This window comes from Podarcis pityusensis (genome assembly GCF_964106645.2).
Source record: "Podarcis pityusensis genome assembly, chromosome: 16".
NCBI classification, from domain to species: Eukaryota; Metazoa; Chordata; class Lepidosauria; order Squamata; family Lacertidae; genus Podarcis; species Podarcis pityusensis.
Genome location: NC_138041.1, coordinates 10904396 through 10926828, shown reverse-complemented (window position 1 = coordinate 10926828; position 22433 = coordinate 10904396). Strand labels below are relative to the sequence as shown.

Sequence of the window (22433 nt, the reverse complement as noted above, 5' to 3'; positions counted from 1 at the left end):
TTGGCTGGGCACCACTGCTGATGCACCACTGTCCCTACCATGTCAAGTAGCCCCAGGTGCCTGTATCTAGTCACTCTTTCTGATTTCCCATAACATCCCCTGCTTAGTATTGGTGCCTTGCAAGACATCTTCAGGAGAAGAAAAAGCTAAGGAGTCAAGCCTACACAAATCCATAGTGGAGTCCCTAAGACGGTTGGAGGGTGCCTGGTATGTCTCCTTCCGGCAACTCCTACAGCCAAGCTGGTGCCAAGCATAATAATAATAATAATAATAATTTATTATTTATACCCCGCCCATCTGGCTGGGTTTCCCCAGCCACTCTGGGCGGCTTCCAAAAGAATATTAAAATACTATGATACATCAAACATTAAAAGCTTCCCTAAACAGGGCTGCCTTCAGATGTCTTCTAAAAGTCTGGTAGTTGTTGTTCTCTTTGACATCTGGTGGGAGGGCGTTCCACAGGGAGGGCGCCACTACCGAGAAGGCCCTCTGCCTGGTTCCCTGTAACTTGGCTTCTCGCAGTGAGGGAACCGCCAGAAGGCCCTCGGTGCTGGACCTCAGTGTCCGGGTAGAACGATGGAGGTGGAGACGCTCCTTCAGGTATACTGGACCGAGGCCGTTTAGGGCTTTAAAGGTCAGCACCAACACTTTGAATTGTGCTCGGAAACGTACTGGGAGCCAATGTAGGTCTTTCAAGACCGGTGTTATATGGTCTCGGCGGCTGTTCCCAGTCACCAGTCTGGCTGCTGCATTCTGGATTAGTTGTAGTTTCCGGGTCACCTTCAAAGGTAGCCCCACGTAGAGCGCATTGCAGTAGTCCAAGCGGGAGATAACCAGAGCATGCACCACTCTGGCGAGGCAGTCCGCGGGCAGATAGGGTCTCAACCTACGTACCAGATGGAGCTGGTACACAGCTGCCCTGGACACGGATTTAACCTGTGCCTCCATGGACAGCTGTGAGTCCAAAATGACTCCCAGGCTGCGCACCTGGTCCTTCAGGGGCACGGTTACCCCATTCAGGACCAGGGAATCCCCCACACCTGCCCGCCTCCTGTCCCCCAGAAACAGTACTTCTGTCTTGTCAGGATTCAACCTCAATCTGTTTGCCGCCATCCATCCTCCAACCGCCTCCAGACACTCACCCAGGACCTTCACCGCCTTCACTGGTTCTGATTTGAAAGAGAGGTAGAGCTGGGTGTCATCTGCATACTGATGAACACCCAGTCCAAACCCCCTGATGATCTCTCCCAGCGGCTTCATATAGATATTAAAAAGCATGGGGGAGAGGACAGAACCCTGAGGCACCCCACAAGTGAGAGCCCAAGGGTCTGAACACTCATCCCCCACCACCACTTTCTGAACACGGCCCAGGAGGAAGGAGCGGAACCACTGTATGACAGTGCCCCCAGCTCCCAGCCCCTCAAGACGGTCCAGAAGGATGTTATGGTCGATGGTATCAAACGCCGCTGAGAGATCCAGCAGAACTAGGAAACAGCTCTCACCTTTGTCCCTAGCCCGCCGGAGATCATCAACCAGTGCGACCAAGGCAGTTTCAGTCCCGTGATGAGGCCTGAATCCCGATTGGAAGGGATCCAAATGGTCCGCTTCTTCCAGGCGTGCCTGGAGTTGTTCAGCAACCACTCGCTCAATCACCTTTTGCTCTGCTTTCCTTTGAACCACATTGGCAAGGATGAGAGGGGGAGTGGCTTGTCATCTGGGTAGCTCAGGACCTCCATAACACACTGCTCAGGTTTGTGCCCTAGAAAGGTCACTTTGGTGCTACAAATGCAGCAAAAACAATGTGGGAGGCAGCAGTTATAACCTTATTGGGAGACATACCATACGCCTTCATCTGCCCCAGCTGCAACAAAACATGTCTCTCCCGTATCGGTCACAGCAGGTGCTGCAACCTTCCAACAGTTTGACTTCACTTCTCCATTGGTGCATTTTGGGAAATTTAAAGGCTGGTCCAACCCATCTGCCTGGAAAGTGGCCTCCATAACCGAGTAAGCTCAGCAAAGTCATTAACAGACAAAAGAGTTGCCTTCTCAAACTTTGGACGGTTGTGGCACAGCCTGTTCTGCACACAGTGGTCCATAGACAACAGTCTGCCACACAACCTCATCCCCTTACAGATAGTATGGGTGTCATAACGTTCATATAATTTTGAAGTGTGTGTCCTCTGGAATTCCTGAGGCATTGCATACCAAGCCCAAAGCAAGATCTAACAAGGTGATATTGTTGCACTCCTCTCCTAGCAGGCCGCAGTCAGCTTGGCCAGTGGCCAAGGGTGTCTGGTTCCCCCACCCCAAAAGTATAGAATGTTCCCGCTCTCATTTACAGCTTGAAAGCTTTTCTTTCCCTAGCGAGGGAAGCTGAGATCCGGCTTTTCACTGCTTCTTGATGAAACCGCCTTAAAGATACAGATGATACTGCTTCAGGGTCACATCTGGCCAACGGGCTGCTTTTGGCCAGCTGAGCTCATGGGGTCAGAGACAAGAGTTTGCCTTATACAGAGTCAAGCCATTGCACCATGTAGCTCAGTGTAGCTGACAGGCTGTAGGTCTCCCAGGAATATTTGGAGCAGGAATATTTTTCCACTATCTGGGGATGCCTGGGGACCTTCTGCTTCAGGAAGTGGACACCCTACCGCTGAGCTATGTGCCACCAAGTGAAACTGAAGCGCTGCCTAGGACAGATAACTCAGTCCCAGGACCCAGCTAGAAAGATCTGGAAAGTTGCATTTGGCCACGGCCTGAGGTTCCTCACCCCTCCTCTTAATACTTTCTCCCAAGCCACTGCTAAATACCAGGGGTGGCAGTATAACGGTACCCACCAAAAGAGTCACACCAAGACACCGGGTTTATAAATAGCATTAAATAACCTGGCGGAGTTTTTATTATTTCAAAACGAAAAAAATAACCCCAGATCCCCAACAATAGTTATTAAGATCAAACACACTGTTCTATACAAAACGAATATAAAACCCAACCTCATGACCCCCGGGGACTTGCCCCGGGGCCAGTTAAGGCTTTTGCTGCTATCCTCCTTGATTTATAATTTAATTAAATTATTAACTATCAGAGTCCCTGTGGTTGAGGGAAAGGGCTATTACTGACAAAACTGGGGAGTTGTTTGGGGGGGATTCCCTCTGGTTCTACAGAGGTTTTAAATATAATTCACCCCCTCCAGGGGGAAACTTAGTGTGTATCAGCCTCGGTATGGGCATAGCTCATGTTGCTCAACTACAACTCCCATCAGCCCCAGCAAGCATGGCCAATGGCCAGAGATGATGGGAATTGCAGTTCAACAGCATCTGGAGGGCCCAATGTTCCCTACCCCTGTTGTAAGGGCTGGTGCTTCTGGCACGGCAATGTGCAGAATGAGTTTCTTGTTCCCTTTTGCTGCCTCTTGGCCCATGTGCTTCTACTCCTCAGGGAGGGGAGAGACAATGAGAAGACCCTGGCTTGGCATCCTTTCGCTCTCAGAGCTGGTGGAGTCCCATTGTTTCCCACCTTCGCCCTACTTCACTGCTGCAACCACTAACCTCTGCTCTCATTTTAGAAGACTTGAACGTCAGCGTCTAGGGATGATAGCCAACTGACTTTTACTTAGAGTAGCCCCACTGAAATTCGTGGACCTAAGGTAGTCCAAACCATTGTTTCCATTGGGTTTGCTCTGTGACAGGCATTGGATGCGACCTTCTCTCTCCCTGCCACCTCAATGAAATCACCTGCTTCCCCTCACTTTTCAGGTTGGGAAAAATAATTCCCTTTTAATGGCCTCCTCATGCTAAGCTGCTGCTTATTCCCTTGCCACTCACTCGGCAGTGCCTCCTAGCCCATAATGTTAGGGCCGTCAGCTCCCCTCGCAACCTGTGATAATTGGGAACCAGCCCAGACACAACATTATTTTCTGGGCTGAGGGGAGGAAATCCTTTGAGTGGCCTCTTCTGCAGGCCACAACAGTGAGAGACACAAAGGCCTGGTCCCTTCGCCCCTCCCTCGGCATAGAAGAAGAGAGGTCTAACTGAGGTCGGCCTACTATGAGGGAAAAGCCCCAGAGCCTGACCACTTCAGGACGGCTTTTCCCCCAAACCAAGGCCTGTAATTTCTCTGGTGCCTTGTCATTGCCGCAAGAAAAAGGAGAAAGGCACGTGCTGCCAAAAAAATAAGAGAGGCTCGCCTGTCCTGGCAGAAGAGTCTGTCCAAAGCCAGAGACAGCTGTGGGGTGGGCCAAAAAAAAAAAGCCCATTTGAGAGCAGAGAGTGGGGGAAGGAGGAGGCGCTAAGAGGCTGAGGTAGACACCGCTGATTCGAGCACATTTTCTGGCTCCCCCAGAAAAAACGTGTGGTGTAAACTTGCCAAGTTTTGGTGAGGCTGAGGAACATTGCTGCCTCCTTTGTTCTGCTTTTAAAAAACCCAAAAAACCCAGCAGCAACAACAAATATATATATATATAAACCCTCCCCACAATTAATACTCTTTATGCATCCAGAGTAGTGAATAAATAAAAAGGATAATAAATACAGTACACGAGCGGACAGGAATAAAAAAACTGAGAGAACAAGCACAATGGAGAATAGGCCTGTTGACGGCCTGGGCTAAGCCAGATGTTGTTTTTGCAGAATTGATGCCTGTTCTCTTCAGTCAGGTCAACTTCTCCCTGTCGCTCATTCCACCCCATCCCCGAATAAACCACAAAAAAACAGCAAGGGGCTTTTTTTCACCTCCTCCTCCCCACCCTGGATTCCATTTTGAAGCCTGGCTGACCATCGCCCTATAACTTATCAGATCCCTCGCAGGGAGGAGGAAACGGCTTGGCTTGACAACCCCACACTTGAGGTCAAGCCTTTTCAGGCATACAAGGCCATAAGCCTATGGGTGCTTTCCCCTTTCCCCCACAACTTGGTTTGTGTCCTGAGTCTTCGAATGTCCAGGCAGAGCCAAGAAAGAGAGTCCACAACATGCGGCAGAAGGTCCTGGAAGGTCCCTGAGCCATTAAGCAAACCTAGCACCAGCTTTTGCTGCTTAGGGTCTCTTGTTTGTGAGGTCAGCGGGTAAGGTTTGGTGCAGTTTGGTCATCTTCAGGAAAGCGACATTAAGAAGATGTGCCTTTTGAGCCCCCTCCCCACGCAGACGCCTGCCTCCGTTGTGGGTTGCAGGGGCCAGAGCAAGTCGGGAGGCCTGGCCAGGAACCACCTCTCCCCAAGAGGTGCGCATGTCTATTTGCGGCCTCGCCGGTTCCTTAGGACCTCCAAGATGCGAGCCTTCTGCTTCAGCCACTGGCTCGACAACCTCTTTGGAGCCTTGGGGACGAAGAAGGTGTACTTGAGGCGCGGGGTCTTCTGGTCGGTCACCACCAAGGCTTGCAAGGTGAGCGGTTCTTTCAGGGGCCCGCGCCCCACGATCGTCTCCATGGCCTTGGTGGCCCCGCTGTAGCGCATGTTCACCCCGCCTGGCAGGTGGACGTCCTGCTCGGAAGGTGCCAGGATGTAGTTGCCGTTGAGGGCGTAAGTGCCGTCCCGCCGGCGGAGAGCCAGGTAGATTCCGTCGCTGGAGGGCGATGGGCCGCTGCTCTGGCGGATCAGGATGTTGGTGGCTCCCGCCGGGATGGTGACCACCTCGTTGTAACCGTACCTGATTGGGCGGGAGGACGAGAAAGATCAGGGATCAGCTGGGATGGAGAGTGGAAAAAGGCCTGCCTCTGAGGAGCAGGGTGGCCAGGTCTCCACAAGACTCAGGGCTCATTCACACTCCTGTTTTCCTTGCCACTTTCCTCCCCGGGAAAACTTGCATTTTAGCGCTGAATCAGAACAAAGGGCAATCCAGTTTTTCTGCAGATTGCTGTTCTGATTTCACGCAAAAGAACAAGTTTTCCAGAGGAAAGCGGTGGAAAACTGCTCGGAGCCATGCTTTCTTGGCATGGGACAAGTGTGGCCGAGCACCCAAATTTTCTGAGTGGTTCTCAGGGAACTTTGGGAATTGTTGATCTGCAAGGGGAATAAGGGGCTCCTGGTGACTCTCAGCATACGTGACAGACTACATCTCCCGGGGTTCTTTGGGGGATGCCATGACTGCTTAAGGTGCTGTGCTATGGCTTTAAATGAATGGTGTGAATGTGGTCCTAGGAAGCTGGGAATAGGAGCCAATCTCTTGGTCCGAGAAAGACCAGGTCTTAGGGCTGGATGGGATTTAGGGCTGGATGGGATTGGAGTGAGAGGTCCCACCCTTTCCACATTATTTATTTGTTTCAACACTTTGTACACTGCTTAATCCCAGTCATACAGGAGCAGTGTACGCATGGACATGATTCCTTGCAGACAGCAGTCCATGGTCTTCCAGGAATCAGGGGCTCTTAAAAATTGCCCGGTTCTGTTGGAAATAATTTATGTACTTACTTGCATGCAGGGGATGCCACTTTATAGCTTTCCCTTCAAAATGCATGAAAGTTCTTACACATTTTGTTAGGAATGGGAACAGGGTGGTTTTATAATTGGAGCAAATTATGTAAGTATGAATATATATGTATTTGTATCCAGTGCTTTTTTTCTTTAAAAAATGTTTAGGGGTACTCTCATTTTGACTCAAGAAAATAACCATTTTATAGTTCAAATTGGGAAAATAAATACAGTAAATGGACAATAGTACAAAGATTCACAAAATGTTTAGGGCTATGCGTACCCCTGCATCCTCCCCAGAAAAAAAGCACTGTTTGTATCCATCTAAGTTATACTCAAAGCCCAGAGGCAACTCCATTCATTTCAATGGATCTGCTCCAAGTAGGAATACTCTTGGATACAACCTGAAATTCATAAATGCAAGAACTATTCATCATTTATACCTGGGCTCTTGAATTAGGGTTTCTATGGATACTTTTGGCATAGGCCTATATTTAACTGTTGAAGTAATGGCATCAGCAAGGTCTCAACTATCTGTAAAGAAATACTTGGGGTTGGGAAGGAGGGAAACACATTGTGCATTCCCAATGTCTTAGCGCCACACAAAGCAGCGCCTGCAAAAGAAATGTCACTCACTGAGGGTTGGTGAAAGAACCATAGATCTTAGTGCATCCAGAGTTGTCCCCTCCGCACGCCATGCATTTGTCAAACTTCTTCTTCGAGCCGATGACACGATCGCAACCAGCGTGGACGCAGCGCCCCTGGACACAGACTGAGGTGGAGTCAGGGGAGCAGGGTGTTCCATCAGCCACCTAGAACCAAGCAAGAGTCAGTTTACTGCCCCAAGGGCTTATGGGAAAATCACTTCCTCTTCGGTCCTCTACTTCCTTCCCCACAACACCTTCCAGATTCCCCATCTCCCGCCTACACACTCTCAGATAGCTGTCCATTGCTTTGCATTTTGTTTCCGAAAGCTTGTTCTCTTAAGTGTAAAATAACCTCAGGGTCTCCTGAGGGACGGGAGGCCCACATTGCCATGGTAACACTTACCTTCGGTTCCAGGACATAGTAGTAGCCCAGGGCATGGGATTGGCAGGTCAACTTGCACTGGTCACGCTCAGCCACACCGCTGTAGCGGGGCACCCAGTCCATGGGGGCAGGGTAGTCCTTAAACATGTCAGTGCGGTGATTGTAGACAGCACACTGCTGTTCCCGGTAGGTCAGAGCTGGAGGGGAATTAACACACAGGGGTTAAGACCTGCAACTAGGGCTGGGTGGCAAGAATAAAATGGCCCCAGGTGCATTTTGGGTGTGAAATGGGCATCAACATTCATATTAAACCTCTTGATGATTGCTTCCGTCTCACGTTTTCTCTTCCATATTAAACAATTAAGCAAGACCCCTGTGTGCTACTTGGAATAATGAACCCAGTTAGCACACAGGAACATAGGAAGCTGCCTTATGTGGGGTCAGAAAATTGGTCTCTCTTGCTCACTATTGCCTGCACTCGCTGGCAGTTGGCTAGCTATGGTTTCAGCCAGTAAGAAACACAAGCAAGGAAGCACCAGGGCAGGCTGTGGCAATCAGGTCTACCTAAGAAACGCTGTTTGAAAGCGGCAGAAACGATCTTACCGTTCCCATCGGGGCAATTCTGGACGTTGCAGGAGCGGTACTGGGTGCGTTTCCCCTCGCAGTACTTGCCACCATTGCGTGGGACAGGCTTGTTGCACTCGCGGGTGGAGTACTGCACTCCCCCTCCGCAGCTGCGGGAGCAGTCGCCCCACGGGCCCCAACGTCCCCAGCCACCGTGGGTGGGAATCTGCAAAAAAGGAGAAAAGGGAAGAGAGAGTGAAAAAGTGCTTTGTGTGAGACAATTGATACGTCATACGGTGTTTACAAATGTACAAAGCACTTCACAAGCACTATGGTAGGAACAGGTGAATCTGTCAGTATCTGTTTCTCTTTTTTCTAAACTTAAGTTCAGTTTATGTGCCTCTTGTGTTCTTGGGTTTCCAAGGCTTGGTATCCAATGTAGTGCCAAGCAATTAAATCTACTAGCGTAAGAATTGGTGCTTGTGCAGCAGATCTTCTCCCCTCCTTCCCCTCTGCACCCCTTAAATCTGTCCTGATGCTCCCCTCAGGAGCAGATTTGGGAGGGCATGGTGTCCATTCAGGGGAGGAGAAGAGGGAAAGCACCATTACACAAGCACAATTCCCTGTGCTAACAGAACAATTGCATTCAATACTGTACAATGCATCCTTCCCTGCTCAAAAAGTGAGCGCTGTGTCCTTTATGTCTACCCTGGGAACGCAGAGATACCCCTGGTGGGTCTACTCACATTGTACGCCTTCAAGTCGACTTTGCTGATGCACTGGCCGCTCATGCAACTCTTGCCTTCGCCGCAAGGTGTCCCATCGGCCCAGGGGAAGTATTTCGTCTGGCACATGTATTGCCCGTTGATCTGCCCCGTGCACCACAGTGAGGAACAAGGGGGACGCATGCTGGGGCAGTGGCGCGAGTCGGGCCCAAAGCTCAGCTGGCACTGCTGGTCCACGTCGTAATCACTGCCGGGGAAGGCAGCTGGGAGGTGCAGGGGTTCGCGTGGTTTGTCTAAGAGGCAGCGACCTGCAAGGAAAGGGATGAGGAAGGGGGAACCAGAAGATTGGTTAATTCAAGGCCTAGGAGTGGGCAGATCTGTCAGTTTTGAGTATACAGTTCTGCAAAGCAATGTTCCCTAATAAAAATGCATTTTGGTATGCCCTATTCACCATTACTGCACATGCATTTTACGTTTCTTTGCACATTGGCCGGACAACAGCATTACAATGTTTAGAGATGTGTGAATTTCAAAAAATGGCTGCTTTCCGTCTGTGCATTGTTTTGGTTCTCCTTTCAATGCAAACTGAATTGAATTGCTCCCCCTTCTCCCTAGGTGCTTAAGTTGTCACATGAGACCAGGATGGTGAGGAAGGAAGCTCGACCACCGGGGCCAAAAAGATCCAACTGAACAGTCAAGGAATTTGCAGATCGGAAGGCGAAGTCTTACCATGGTCGTTGTCTAAGAAGTCAGTGATGAAGCGGGCACTGCATGGGGACCACATCTCTTCAGGGTCCACGGGGGACATGATGGAGGCCATCATGTGGCGCGAGTTCGATTGGCGGTTCAGCTCTCTGCAGTGCTTGTCATCGTCATGGAGCATGTTGAAGACATGGCCTATACAAGGGGGGAAAGAAAGAGGGAGAGAGAGGGAGAGAGAAAGAAAGAAAGAAAGAAAGAAAGAAAGAAAGAAAGAAAGAAAGAAAGAAAGAAAATTCAGCTCCAGCTCCCCGTATACTTATGAAGCTGCAGGATATTTTGCATTAATTACTCAGCCATTCAAGAATCTGCTATCTAATGTGAAGCGTAGGCTTCCAGGATTAGTTATTATTTATTAAACTCATATCTTGCCCATCCTCCCAAACGAGCCCAGGGAACCAAACACATCTAATGATAAATAACGACTGTTATTCAGAGGCATACTGCATCCAAGAGTTGAGGCAGAGCATAGCCCTGATGGTTAATAGTCATTGATACATTATCCTTCATGAAACCCATATTGCTGACTAGACAAGCCTAGGCTTGCACTCCAAACCTCTGTCTTTTTTGGAAATAGACCACCTGGCTTTTCGGCAGGGATGGATCCATGGGAATGCCCCCCAGGGGTGGCTGGTTGAGTGCAAGATGCCAGTCCCCACTTACCAAGCTCATGCGCTGCGGTGAAAGCAGACTGGAGCCCGTCGTCCTCCACGATGGAGCAGCTGCGTTCTGGGTCACACACAGTGCCCACGTCCGCCATGCCCAGAGTGCCACAGCTAGCGCTCCCGCAAAGATCCTGCCAGGGAAAGACAAATGCATATTGTCAAGGCCACCAATGCACAGTGTGGTAGAAACAGCCATTGAAGGAGCCTCCAAGGTGGCACTGGCCACGTGGGATGGCACCCTCTGCAGGACTCAGCAGGCAAAGTCTACAGTATCTTTCTGGAAGAGAAGGCACCCACTGGCTGTCAAATCAGCTCTCCTTACAAGTCATTAGGGGGAGAGATGGTCAGACACCTGCGTTCAGACCAAGCTACAACTGATAGAATCATAGAGTTGTAGGGCTGGAAGGTTCTAGTTAGCTATGATTCCCTGCAACACAGGAATCATAGCTAACAAATTCCTGATGGAAGGCCATCCAGCATCTCTTTCAAAACCTCCAGTGAACAAAAGTTCGTAGGTAAAGTAAAGAGACCCCTGACCGTTAGGTCCAGTTGCGGACGACTCTGGGGTTGCGGCGCTCATCTCGCTTTATTGGTCGAGGGAGCCGGCGTACAGCTGCCGGGTCATGTGGCCAGCATGACTAAGCCACTTCTGCCGAAACCAGAGCAGTGCACGGAAGCGCCGTTTACCTTCCCGCCAGAGCAGTACCTATTTATCTACTTGCACTTTGACGTGCTTTTGAACTGCTAGGTTGGCAGGAGAAGGGACCGAGCAACAGGAGCTCACACCGTCGAAGGGATTCGAACCGCTGACCTTCTGATCGGCAAGCCCTAGGCTCTGTGGTTTAGACCACAGCACCACCTGGAGGTAATAGCTTCTTAAAATGTCCCCCCCCCCTTCTAATTTTCTTTTTGTTAGCATCTATCTATCTATCATCTATCATCTATCCTTGGTGGGGGTTTTTTGTGAGCTTCATGGCTGAATAGGGAATTTGAACCCAGAACTTCCTGGTCCTAGTCTTATCTACCCTCCGGCTCTCAACTAGCTACTTATTGCAAATATCCCTTAAGCCTCTGGGGGCTCTCTCTTACCCAAAGGAAACCAAACCTGAATTTTGCTGCAATCCATGGAACATTTTGCAGGTTAGGAAAGTAAGGAGCCTATTGCTAAATGCCAATGTGACCAATTTGCAGAATTTATGCAGAATTTGGGGGATACCTGGCAGCAGTTCACATACCTCCCTAGTGAAGAGAATGGCCGTGTCAAAATGCTCAGGATCCTCGTCACTCTCCTTGTTGAGGCCTTTCTGCCACGTGCAGAAATTCCGCAGCGTCCCGGCAGCGTTGGAAGACACCCGCAACCCGTCCTCGGATTGTCCAATCACAACCAGCCTGGTCACGACCAAGTTGACTGGATTCTTCAGGCTGGGGTGTCGGAAGAACTTGGCGGCCGCTGCCATGATGGTGAGGAGGTAACGCTTGAGGCCTGCGCCGTGGAAATGCGCCATCTCTTCATCAGCCACCACCAGAGTCTCCACATAGCGTGGGATGGAAGCAAACCGCTGCAGGGAACAGAAGGGATGAAGAGAGGTGAGTTGGAAAGAGGGTGAGTGAACCTCATTCTGCCCCACACACACACCATGGGGGAGCAAGCTTTGCCCTAAGTGCCTAGGCAGGGACAGAACACTGGGTGGGGATACATGCAATGACAGATCCATCAATTTAATTAATGTTATCTATATATTTTGACATCTATATATGTCAAACATCTATATATGTTAGCTATATATTTTGAGAAGCTGTTTGTTGTCTATGCATCTGGACACCTCTTACGATACCACAACAAATTTTTGCGTGGCAGTTCCTGAAATTGAGGAGCAGGTGTTTGTCTTATCTTTGGAGACATTTGGGTGCCATTTTGAATCAAGATGGCAGACTGTTCCATTCACAACTGCACTGATTTTAACCGATTTTTTCGTGGCGGTTCCTGAGGTTGAGGAGCAGGTTTTTGTCTGTCTTTGGATACAATTGGACACCATTTTGAATCAAGATGGCAGAACGAACCTTTCAAAACTATGCTGATTTTAAGCACTGATTTCAAGACTGTGCTGGTTTTTCTGTTTCTTAGAATTCCTGAGCAGCGTCAGGTACAAGTCTACTAGCCATATTTGAAGAAGTAGTTCAATGGCAGAGCACCTGCTTTGAATGCAGGAACTTCCCCACTGTTTCATGTTAGAAGTACACTACAGAAAACCTAATTTTCTGCCTGGGGGCTGCATTTCCTCCAGAGTGATCTTCCAGGGGCCACATACCAGGGCTGGGTGCAGGCAGATGCAGAAGTGAGTGAAGCAATGGATCTGACTCTTATCTTTGTATGGTAGGTTCCATTCCAGCCATGCAAAATGCAGGAACATAGGGAGCTGTCTTGTACTGAGCCAGACCATTTGTCCATCTATCTCGGTATTGTCTACACTGATTGGCAGTTGCTCTCCAGGGTCCTGTATCTGGAGATGCTGGGGATTGAACCAGTGACCTTCTGCAAGCAAAGCAGTCGTTCTACCTCTAAGCTACACACAGAAAGAGATTTCTCCATCTTCCTTCCAGCCAAGAAGTATTATCACATTTCAAGGACACATTCAGCCAGCCGAAAGCACTTGAGGATATGGTTTGTGAGATGGGCTGCGGCCTGTGGAGAGACCCAAGGGCCACATTTGCCCCCTGGTATTAGATTCCCCAACCCTGCCACAGAAAGTGATGGGAAAGACTCTTCTCTGCCTGAGATTCTTGAGAGCTGCTGCCAGTCGGTGTGGACAATACTGGTCTATACTAGGCTGCTTCCTAGATTCCTGTTAATAATAGGCAGGGCAGGGAACACTTTAAAAAAACAACCATTTAAAATCAAATAGATTTTATTGAAACGATTGCATGCAAAGGATGTGTGGCAAGTAAAATATCTGACACCAAAAAGGATTTAGGGCTTGGGGAATTTGAAACTAAGCAGTTTTGGTGGGGAAACAGTTCTTTGGCTGGAGATGGTCAGGGAGCTTAGGCGACAAGGCCCAACAGTTTTGACGGATGGATTAATCAACTTCTGTTGATTAATCTGTCAGGCCCCATTTGAGCAAATAAACAGCATATGTGCCTGAATGCCTTGATGTCTCCAGCCAGGCAGCGTGGAAGAAGATGAGTAGCGGAGAGCTTGTGGGGTAGCTTTCTTGACTGGCTGCTGGACAAAATTCCTGAGGGAGGGAAGGAGGGAGACTTTGAGGGCCGTCTCTGCTGTTGGCTCAGAGCCTCAAGCCTCGACTCCTTCGGTGCAGCAGGAGACCAGGCACCAGTGCCTGCCTTCCGCTAAGTAGGAGGCGAGGTCTCTTGGGGCCTGTGCGGTGCTGAGACATCTCCGCCACTGTGTGAGGTCAGAGCTTGCCACGGCTTTGCTGCATTACATGCGTCAGGAAGACCCAGAGGTGAAGGGTTGGGGTGACAAAATACGAACGGGGTTGAAGTCAGATTTGATGGGGACAGACTTTCACTGGTGCTCAAAAGCTTGTGCTAGTTGCTCTTGCTCTGTCAGGTTCAAGGTTCTGGTATTCATTGCCAAGGCTTAATTGGCGACAACTTGAGCCAAGGATACCTCATTCCTTATATCCCTGCCCAGTCATAGAGGTATTTGGGGTAGTCACTTTCAGAGCCCCCCCCTTCTCTCAGAGGCACAGTGTTATACACCACCCCAATCTCCAAGAGTGGTGTGAGATTCCAGGGGTTCCAGGCGCTTACCCAGGGTTATTGCTTCCTCTGGGAAGATTGAGGCACAGTGGAGTCTAGTGCTTTTAAGAAATATATTACTTATAATATAAATGGCTCTTATCCATTAGGAGCTGTGTGTTCAGTATTGAGGACCCAGTTTTATGGAACTCCCTTCCAGCTGAGGCCAGACTTTTATTCTAGCAGGCATTTCAAAGGAATTCTGATTTTATAGCTTTAACTCGTTTTTATTGTGCCGAGGTTCTGGAACAAATGCTTAGAGACTATTGTAATTAAGTGGTCTGTAAATGATTGAAATAAATAATAAAACACTACCTCTGCTTCATGGAGGGGGTTGTTGAAAACTCAGGACTTGCTTGTGGGCTTCCCAGAGAGGCATCTGGTTGGCCACTGTGAGAACAGGATGGCAAATAGATGGGCCTCTGGCCTGATCCAGCAGAGCTTTTCTTATGCTCTCTGCCACATTCTTTTTGAGATCTGAAAGCTCTCTCTCGCTCTCTCCTAAACTTTAAACTTGTGCTTGCTTACTCAGCGGTACGGAGGAAGAGCAATTCTGCACATGCCTAGAGGAGCTCTCCTCTTGCTTCAAGGGCTGGTGTGTATCATCCACTGTTCAAATCACGGGGCGATGGGAGGTGGGATGGCTCTCACTGAAATCCACAACCTTCCACCCTGACAATCCCAATGGGTCACCAGCCACGGCTATATATTACCTCCAGGACTAGAGGCGGGACCAAAGCAGGAGAGGGCCAGTGGGGTCGGCTTCCTCCTTTTTAGTCTCATTGTTGGCTTTGCAGAACTCAACAGGGAAGAGGATGGGTTCAAAACTAGAGTCACTTGGCTCTGCCTGCCGCTGGCTGCGGCGCCACCTGCTGTTAGCCTCCTTCTCTTCTGCCCTGCTGGTCCCAATGGGCACCAGCCACTGCCAGGAGCCTCTCCCTTTCTCTTTGAAAGCGAACTTTCTTACAAGCATCCTGAACACCCAACAGTTGCTAGGCAGATTTCCATCCCAACAGTAGAGATGTGTTCAGGTTGGCTGGTGGCACTGAATGAGCTTAAGCTGGTGTGCAAAGGTAGAGCCTCAATCAGACTTAAGGGGCCAACTGTGCATCTCGAAAGAAAGAGAAAAACCACCCCCACCCCCACCCCAAAAAAGAAAGAAGATGATGATGTAGATTTGCACACAAAAATGCACACAATAAATTATTTGCATAGCTGCCAGCACGGGTTCTTGGTGACCATTGGGAATAGCAGGGCAGAAGGCAAGGAGGCCAACAGTAGGTGGCGCCATAGCCAATCCCAGGGAGAGCCACCATGTCCAGCTAGGGCTGTGAGAAACCTTGGAGAGCCACTGGTAGCTGCTAAGCTAAATGGATCAGTCCTCTGACTTGGCATGAGGCAACTTCCTGCGTTCTTATGACAGGAGCCTTCACTGTCCTCCTTTGCGTTCAGCCTCCCTTCCTCTAACCACTGGCCTGCCTTCTCAAGACATCTTGGCAGCTGTTCCAAGATGGCACCCAGACCAGGGAGGCCATGGCTTGCATCTGCATGGAGCTGCTTTCTCTCCCCAGCCTCCCCGATGGCTTTCTACAGCTTTGCCAAGACTTTTCTTGTCTCTTTCCCAACCCCAACTGATGACACCTCACAGCCAGGGCAAAGAGCAGTCAGAGGAGGGGAGGGTTGTGGTGGGTGGTGGGTGCAAGTGTAGAATCGCTGTCTGGGGGCTGGGCGTTCCCTGCTTCACTCTGTTCCATTATTATCTCTCAGACTTGGCCCCAAGGAAGAATCTGAAGGATGCAGACACTGCAACCAGATCCCCCACCACCTGCCTGCCACTGAGTGGGAGTGACAGAGATATCATAATTAACATGCCTTTAGAAAATGTGACCCAAACAAAATGAAAACATGAAAAATAAGACTTCTTTGTTAACAATGGGGCTGGGCAGAAACAGTGTGCTAGGTGCAGTATGGATAGGGATGGGCCAATCTGTCAGTTTCAACATCTCTCAATGTCCCATTTTTCCAACTTTACATACATTTGGCTTTCTGCATTTTCACATCAGTTTGCATATTTTTTCTGGTGGTGGCTGAGGAGGAAAGTCCTCAAGAAAATTCATCAACACTTTAGTGTAAATCTCCCCTAATGTTCATATCTCTGTATGCAGTTTTGCCTAGTATCTATGGTTCTTACTAATGACACTTTGCTGTGTTTGTGATCCTGCCAGGAATCAATATCTTTGATGGATTCACCAGGCCAGTGTTGTTGACAATGACAGCCTTCCCTAACCCCCTGTAGATGCTTTTGGACTACAGTTCTCATCATGCCTGAGCAATAGCCATGCTGGCTGAGGCTGATGGGAGTTTAGTGTCCAGTGACATTTGGAAGGCATGAGGTCGGGGAAGGTTGAACCACAATAAGGAAATAGGAACAATTCATAACTTGTCTGGCAAGACCAGGCGCCATTGGCTCAAGAGTCCCTGTACACAGCCACTGTCAGGGATCAACCCCACTGGGCATTTACTGTGGCCCCACATCCCAAAAGTGGCCCTACTTTTGATACTCCAGAGCCTCCTGGCTCTGCTCCTCCTCCTCACCGTTGCCATCTGTTCACTTGCTTTCTCCAAGCTTGTCAGGAGAAGCAGCAACAGCAGTAAACACCTCTCTTGGGTCCAACTAAAGGGGCATTCAGACATGGAGTTTATTGCGGTAGTTTGCCTGGCTATAATGCAGGCGCTTCTGTTCTGGTTCCCAAAGTTCCTTTTCCACCGCATTGCCTGTTGCATTATGGAACAGTGGCTTTCATATTGGCATCTCATCATGCCGTACTAAATTTCATTCACACAAGTGGGCGTGGTGTGACCTGACCTATCACTGGACACATCGCCAGCCTTTAGGCGCATGCGTGCCTCTGTTCCCCCATGATTCGCCAATGGAAATGACAGAAACAAACTGTATGCCGGAATACCGCCCCAAATTCATGTGAATGGCGGTGGCATGATGCATGAAAACTGCGGAAAGTACAAAAACTGCGGAAAGTGCAAAAGCCCCACAATTACCTGGGTTAACTGGGTTGCAAATGGATTTCCCACCCAGAAGCAATTAACACAGAAGTGAGCACCAAACCTCTGTTAGATACCTGATACTGCTACGGGCTCCCAGGAAAATGGGGACATAGTGGGCAGTTGAGAACATTCCCACCAGGAACTTCCAAAGAACCTTTTGGGTGGGGAGAAGGGCCTAACCAAAATGGATGTAGAGGGACCCAGGTTCAATCGCGATGTCCTTCAGGTCAGGCTGTTCATATCCCATGCCTGAAACCCCGGAGAGCTACCACCAGCCATTGTGGACAACACTGAACTAGATGGACAAGTGGTCTGAGCCTATATCATGCAGCTTCCTTTAAGAGCAAAACAGAAATGCTAAAACAAGGACTCAAAAGCTGGCCCTGAGCGCAACGTGGAACTAAATGGCGTGTGCAAAGTATTCCCGGTAAGTGTTTTTGGCAGCCGCATCCCCCCATCCCAGCATGCTCCCGCTCTTACCTTTGCTCTCCTGGGAGATGCTTCGCCCTTGGGCAATGGTTTGCCTGCAGGGGCTGTCATGCTCTCTGGCGCCTGCGACCCGACGCCGCACATTGGCCCGTCCGTTTTCTCTGGCATCTTCTTCCTCACCACGTGGGCGCCGGCTCCTCCTGCCGTGTTTGGGGCTCCCCCTTCCAGGGGCTGCACGTGGTACTCGGTGCCACGGTACTGAAGCACCCCCAGCAGCGATGCCCCATCGTAGTTGACTGCCGCAATCGATTCCGGGTCAGAGTTCACTGTGCCGGTGAAGTAGGTCCCTTGCTCAGCCAAGCCGTCCACTGCTTGTCCCGACCTGCCCAAATACTGGACCGTCAAGCCCTCTGCGACGAAGCTGGGGTCTTTCTCTAAATTTAGGACCAGTTCTTCACCGAACACGCGAAGGCGGTAGGAGAGCCGCACATCCGAGCTGCCGCTGCTACCCAGGCCGTTGTCTAGCATGTCGCCCTCATCCCAACCCGCAGGATGGAATGTGGCATTGAGTCTCTCGGGGAAAATGATTTCTTCTTGATACTGGCCGAAACGGGCCCGTTCGTCCACAGCGAGGACCAGGTGGCAGCAGGTGATAAACCAAAGAAGAAACATTTGGAACTTTTTTTTTGCTAAAAGCAACCTTGTGGGGAGAAAGGGCAAAGCTTGGTGATCTTTGAGGGAGAAGATTCTTTTAAGGAAAAAGAGGAGCCCCTAAGATTAGCAAAAATAAAAACAAACACAAATCAACAACTCAGCTGATGCACACAAAGGATGTGAGCAGTCAATGGAGGCAATTGAGGTCGCTCCTTCTGTCCTATCTGTGGCTCACAGCACCTAAGCAAGGAGCATCATCCACTCTCCTTTGGGTTTTGAAATCCACCTCCAGTCACCACCTCACACACCCCAGCATGAAGTCCCTCACTGCCTATTTAAATTTCTTAAAAATGGACCATCAAGAAGTCCCTTTCCCAGAATTGTGGGGTTTCTCTTTCTCTCTCTCTCTCTCTCTCTTTCCCCACCTCAATGCCAAGTCTTTTTGAGCTGTCTTCTTTTCAGCACACACACTCTTCTTTAAAACAAAAAACCCGGCAGCAATCTGGAAGCCTGTGCAACAGGATGGAGCTGAGGTTTTCCTTTCCTTTTGTTCCAAATTTTTAAAGAAATACAAATATATAAATATACCTCTCTCTTCAAAAAGGGGGCTTCCTTCCTTCTGAATAAAGGAGCTTGAATGAAAAGCCGGTGGAAGAGGGGGAAAAGGAAAAGAAACCACAAGAAATCGATGTCAATTCCAGTTGGCGTTTTCTCTTTTCTTCGCGTCTGTCTAAGAATCCTTGGGAACTTTTTGAGTTTGAAAGAGCGCAAGAGAGAGAAAATGTGTGTATGTGATATATATTTATATGTGTGTATTAATCTCTCCTCCTTTATTAAATTGCGCTATAGTTGCTCGTTCAAGCATCCAGCTCCTTTTAACAGCTGTTTTTGGCTTCTGCTGATTGGCTGAAGTAAGGTAATTTTTTTTTATAGCCTTCCTTGGCCCCCCCTCCAATTTTGCTGAAGTACAAAAGACGCAAGCAGGCAGTCGTTTGATGAGATCATAAATTACAACAGTTTGTATGTGGGTTTTTTTTCTTTTTTCTTCCGTCCAAAGTAAGGGGGGGAGTGGGTTGCAGAGGGAAATGATGGTTCATCCATTGGCTAGAAGCCAATTTAAGGGTGGGAATTGCAGTTGTGACTCAACAGATTGCCAATTTCTGACACAGCTTTTTTCTTCATCTTTAAACACAGCGTCCGGACCTTTTCTTTTGTAGAATCCCTTTTGCTATCTCTGGCTGTGTGCAGGATATTATTATTATTATTATTATTATTATTATTACAGATGTTGCTACAGTGAGTGAAAGCATGCTGGCTGTTTCAGAGTTGAAATCACCCAAAACCTACAACTACTTTTAAGTGGAGGGTGGGAGCCTTCCCTGTTCTGATTGCTACTAGTCCACATGGTTTGAACCCCTGAATGCTTTTTAAAGTGTGGGAAATGGTATCATAGAAACTTCAGATCCTTTTTAAGGTACTTTCTTCAGGGCCCCCATCCCCAACTATTGGACATGACTGGCTGGGGCTGATGGGAGCTGGAGTTCAACAACATCTGGAGGGCCACACATTCCTCAACACCTGTCCTAATCCTAGAAACACTTACCTGGAAGTAAGTTCCATTGAGCTGTATGGGACTCATTTCCAAGTCAGTTCTCAAGCAAATGGCGGAGTCTTTGGCTGGCAAAATAAATATACAAGGAAGCAGGTGGAGGTTACAGGACATACCAAAAGTTAAAAAATGGATAGATAAAATCTGGGAAGAGTTTTGATGTCAAAACTGGTGTTTTTTATAAGGACAACAGCAACAGCAAAATATATTGAGGAAAAACTGGTCCATCCATTGAGTAAAGTAATATTTTAACATTCCCAATCAAAAGCTGTTTTTATATTATATTGAATAATATTGGATGTCTATAACAATAATAATCTACTAAGTATCAGCTATATACATGCACATGAAAGAGGCCAAGTTTAGGACAATGGAAGACAGAAATGCATTACGTGTATATTTATATATACTTATGTGTACATATACTTATGTGTACATATGGGACGCGGGTGGCGCTGTGGGTAAAACCTCAGCGCCTAGGACTTGCCGATCTCATGGTCGGCAGTTTGAATCCCCGCGGTGGGGTGCGCTCCCGTCGTTCGGTCCCGGCGCCTGCCAACCTAGCAGTTCGAAAGCACCCCCGGGTGCAAGTAGATAAATAGGGACCGCTTACCAGCAGGAAGGTAAACGGCGTTCCGTGTGCTGCGCTGGCTCGCCAGATGCAGCTTGTCACGCTGGCCACGTAACCCGGAAGTGTCTGCGGACAGCGCTGGCTCCCGGCATATAGAGTGAGATGAGCGCACAACCCTAGAGTCTGTCAAGACTGGCCCGTACGGGCAGGGGTACCTTTACCTTTACCTATATGTGTACATATAAAATAGACAATACATATTACATGCGTGTCTTTTTAAATATGTGCATACACACTTATAATAACAAAGTATAATGTATATATAATAATTATATAAAAAGCAATGTATATAAAATTATAAACACAGTTATTTTCTAGGCATTAGAAAGAACCGAAACAGGGAATAAACATTGCTGTTTGTGATCTTGGTGGAGTAGAAAGCAATTAGGTTTGCATCCACATTTGTTTGTGCAGTAAGTATTCTCCCTTCTTCCTGTCTATCTGTTCTACATTTGGGAATACTGATGAATAAAAATCAAAAAGAGGAGGAAATATTTTACAAATACATTGGCAGGCAAGGACACCAGTAGCGCATCAACAAGATCAATGTAAACAGCCATTAATCTGGATTAACTCTTACCACAGCCTTCCACAAATCATTATAGGAAGTGTACTTCACATCAAGACTTGAGAAGTCGCTCCTTGCCCTTTGATAGGAAATCAGTTTCCATTCCACAGGTTTTATTCCACTGGGAGTAAAAACAGGGGCAGCTGGTCTATTGGGGCAAATAGGGCCCTGCCTTACCAACCTCAGTCTGCCCTCAGCCAGCCATCTTCATTTAGTTTGATGTTTTATTATGCTTTCATATTTGTTGGAAGATGCCCAGGGTGGCTGGCAGAGTATTATTATTATTATTATTATTATTACCATCATCATCACCAATCAAGGGGTGCCTTTGCTTGTGATTGGCTCTCTAGCTGAGCCTGTGATTCCCTGGTTCTGGCTCCACCTATTGTTGATTGCTGCCCTACTAGTCCCAATGGCCACAGGCCACCATACATCAGTAATAATCATAAAATTGTATAGCTGGTCCAACCCCCTGAAATGCTGGCATCTTTTGCCCAACCTGGGGCTTGAACCCATAGCCTTAGTCTCATACTCTATCTCTACCAGCTGAGCTATCTACACTGAATAAGTAACACTTTGCCACCATTCATGATATCCCAACTAATTTGAGGCAGCACTTCCCTCTGCCCAACGGTAGAGCCAGGCCTGGCCAAGACTCTCTGTGCCCATCTGAGTAACCCCTATAGCAAAATGACAGGCCTCTGGGACAGTCAGCTTTGCATTTGTTCATGACTTCCCAGATGATTTTGCTATTTGTGATGATGGTGGTGATGGTGTCTTTGTGCAAGATAAGTCTCTCACTCTTGAGGGAGTCAGACAAGGGCTGCCATTTTACGGCAGCTTCCCTACCCTTCCCAGACCAAGAGAGTTCTTCTGAGAACATGTTGTCCAGCTTTCCCACAGTCCCTTGGGCCTCCTTTGGGAAAGCCAGGAGGGAAGCCAAGCAGAGCAAGACGTAGCAGGGGTTAAGGCCTTGGAAAACTCTGCGCTTTTGAAAGAAGGGGGAAATCGGGCTTAGTTCCAGAGAGAGAAATCTTTCTCGTGGCTTGGCAGCCGAGCACTACAATTATACTTTCCTTAGCCTTTGGCGGTGATCTCGATCTCTTTCTCTTTCTGTCTTTCTCTCTATCTCTCCTTCCTTCCTTCCTTCCATAGAAGAAGGAGCTCTTTCTTCTATTGATTATGAATTTTAATGTGGTTTTTAAAAATTATATATCGACACCAGCCACATTTGCACCATACATTTAAAGCAGTATGATACCACTTTAAACAGTCATGGCTTCCCTCAAAGAATTCTGGGAGCTGAAGTTTGTGAAGGGCGCTGAGAGTTAGGAGACTCTCTTCCCCTCTCAGAGCTACAGTTTCCAGAGTTCCCTTAGAAGACAGATGAATTGTTAAACCACTCTGAGAATTATAGTGCATATCAAAAGAAATTGGCACTAAAATGCTGCTGGACATGTGACTTTTTTTTAAAAAAGCAAACTAATTTTGAACTTCAGGCTGGAAAGATGAGAAATGGAAAGAAAGCAAAACTGACAGATTTGTCAATCTCTACAGAGCACTCCTAAACCATGT

General features: G+C 48.4%; 1 protein-coding gene across 3 annotated transcripts; it reads right to left on the bottom strand.

Moving 5' to 3' along the window:
* Positions 1–2862: 2862 nt before the first annotated feature.
* ADAMTS4 (ADAM metallopeptidase with thrombospondin type 1 motif 4) lies at positions 2863–20020 on the bottom strand. Of its 3 annotated transcripts, none has more exons than XM_080984574.1 (10): positions 19654–20020; positions 17448–18096; positions 11378–11701; positions 10141–10273; positions 9448–9615; positions 8740–9026; positions 8033–8219; positions 7451–7626; positions 7037–7212; positions 2863–5639 (listed from the first exon to the last, which is right to left on the bottom strand). In XM_080984574.1, exons 1-10 carry the CDS (start codon positions 19668–19670, stop codon positions 5225–5227), a joined length of 2532 nt encoding a protein of 843 aa, XP_080840700.1. In that variant the 5' UTR covers positions 19671–20020; the 3' UTR covers positions 2863–5224. The 3 variants fall into 3 exon arrangements, with proteins under 3 accessions (XP_080840700.1, XP_080840701.1, XP_080840702.1); XM_080984575.1 differs by lacking the exon at positions 19654–20020 and adding an exon at positions 18639–19288 and having other exon boundaries at positions 17448–18167; XM_080984576.1 differs by lacking the exon at positions 19654–20020 and adding an exon at positions 18639–19288.
* Between the last annotated feature and the right edge of the window lie 2413 nt (positions 20021–22433).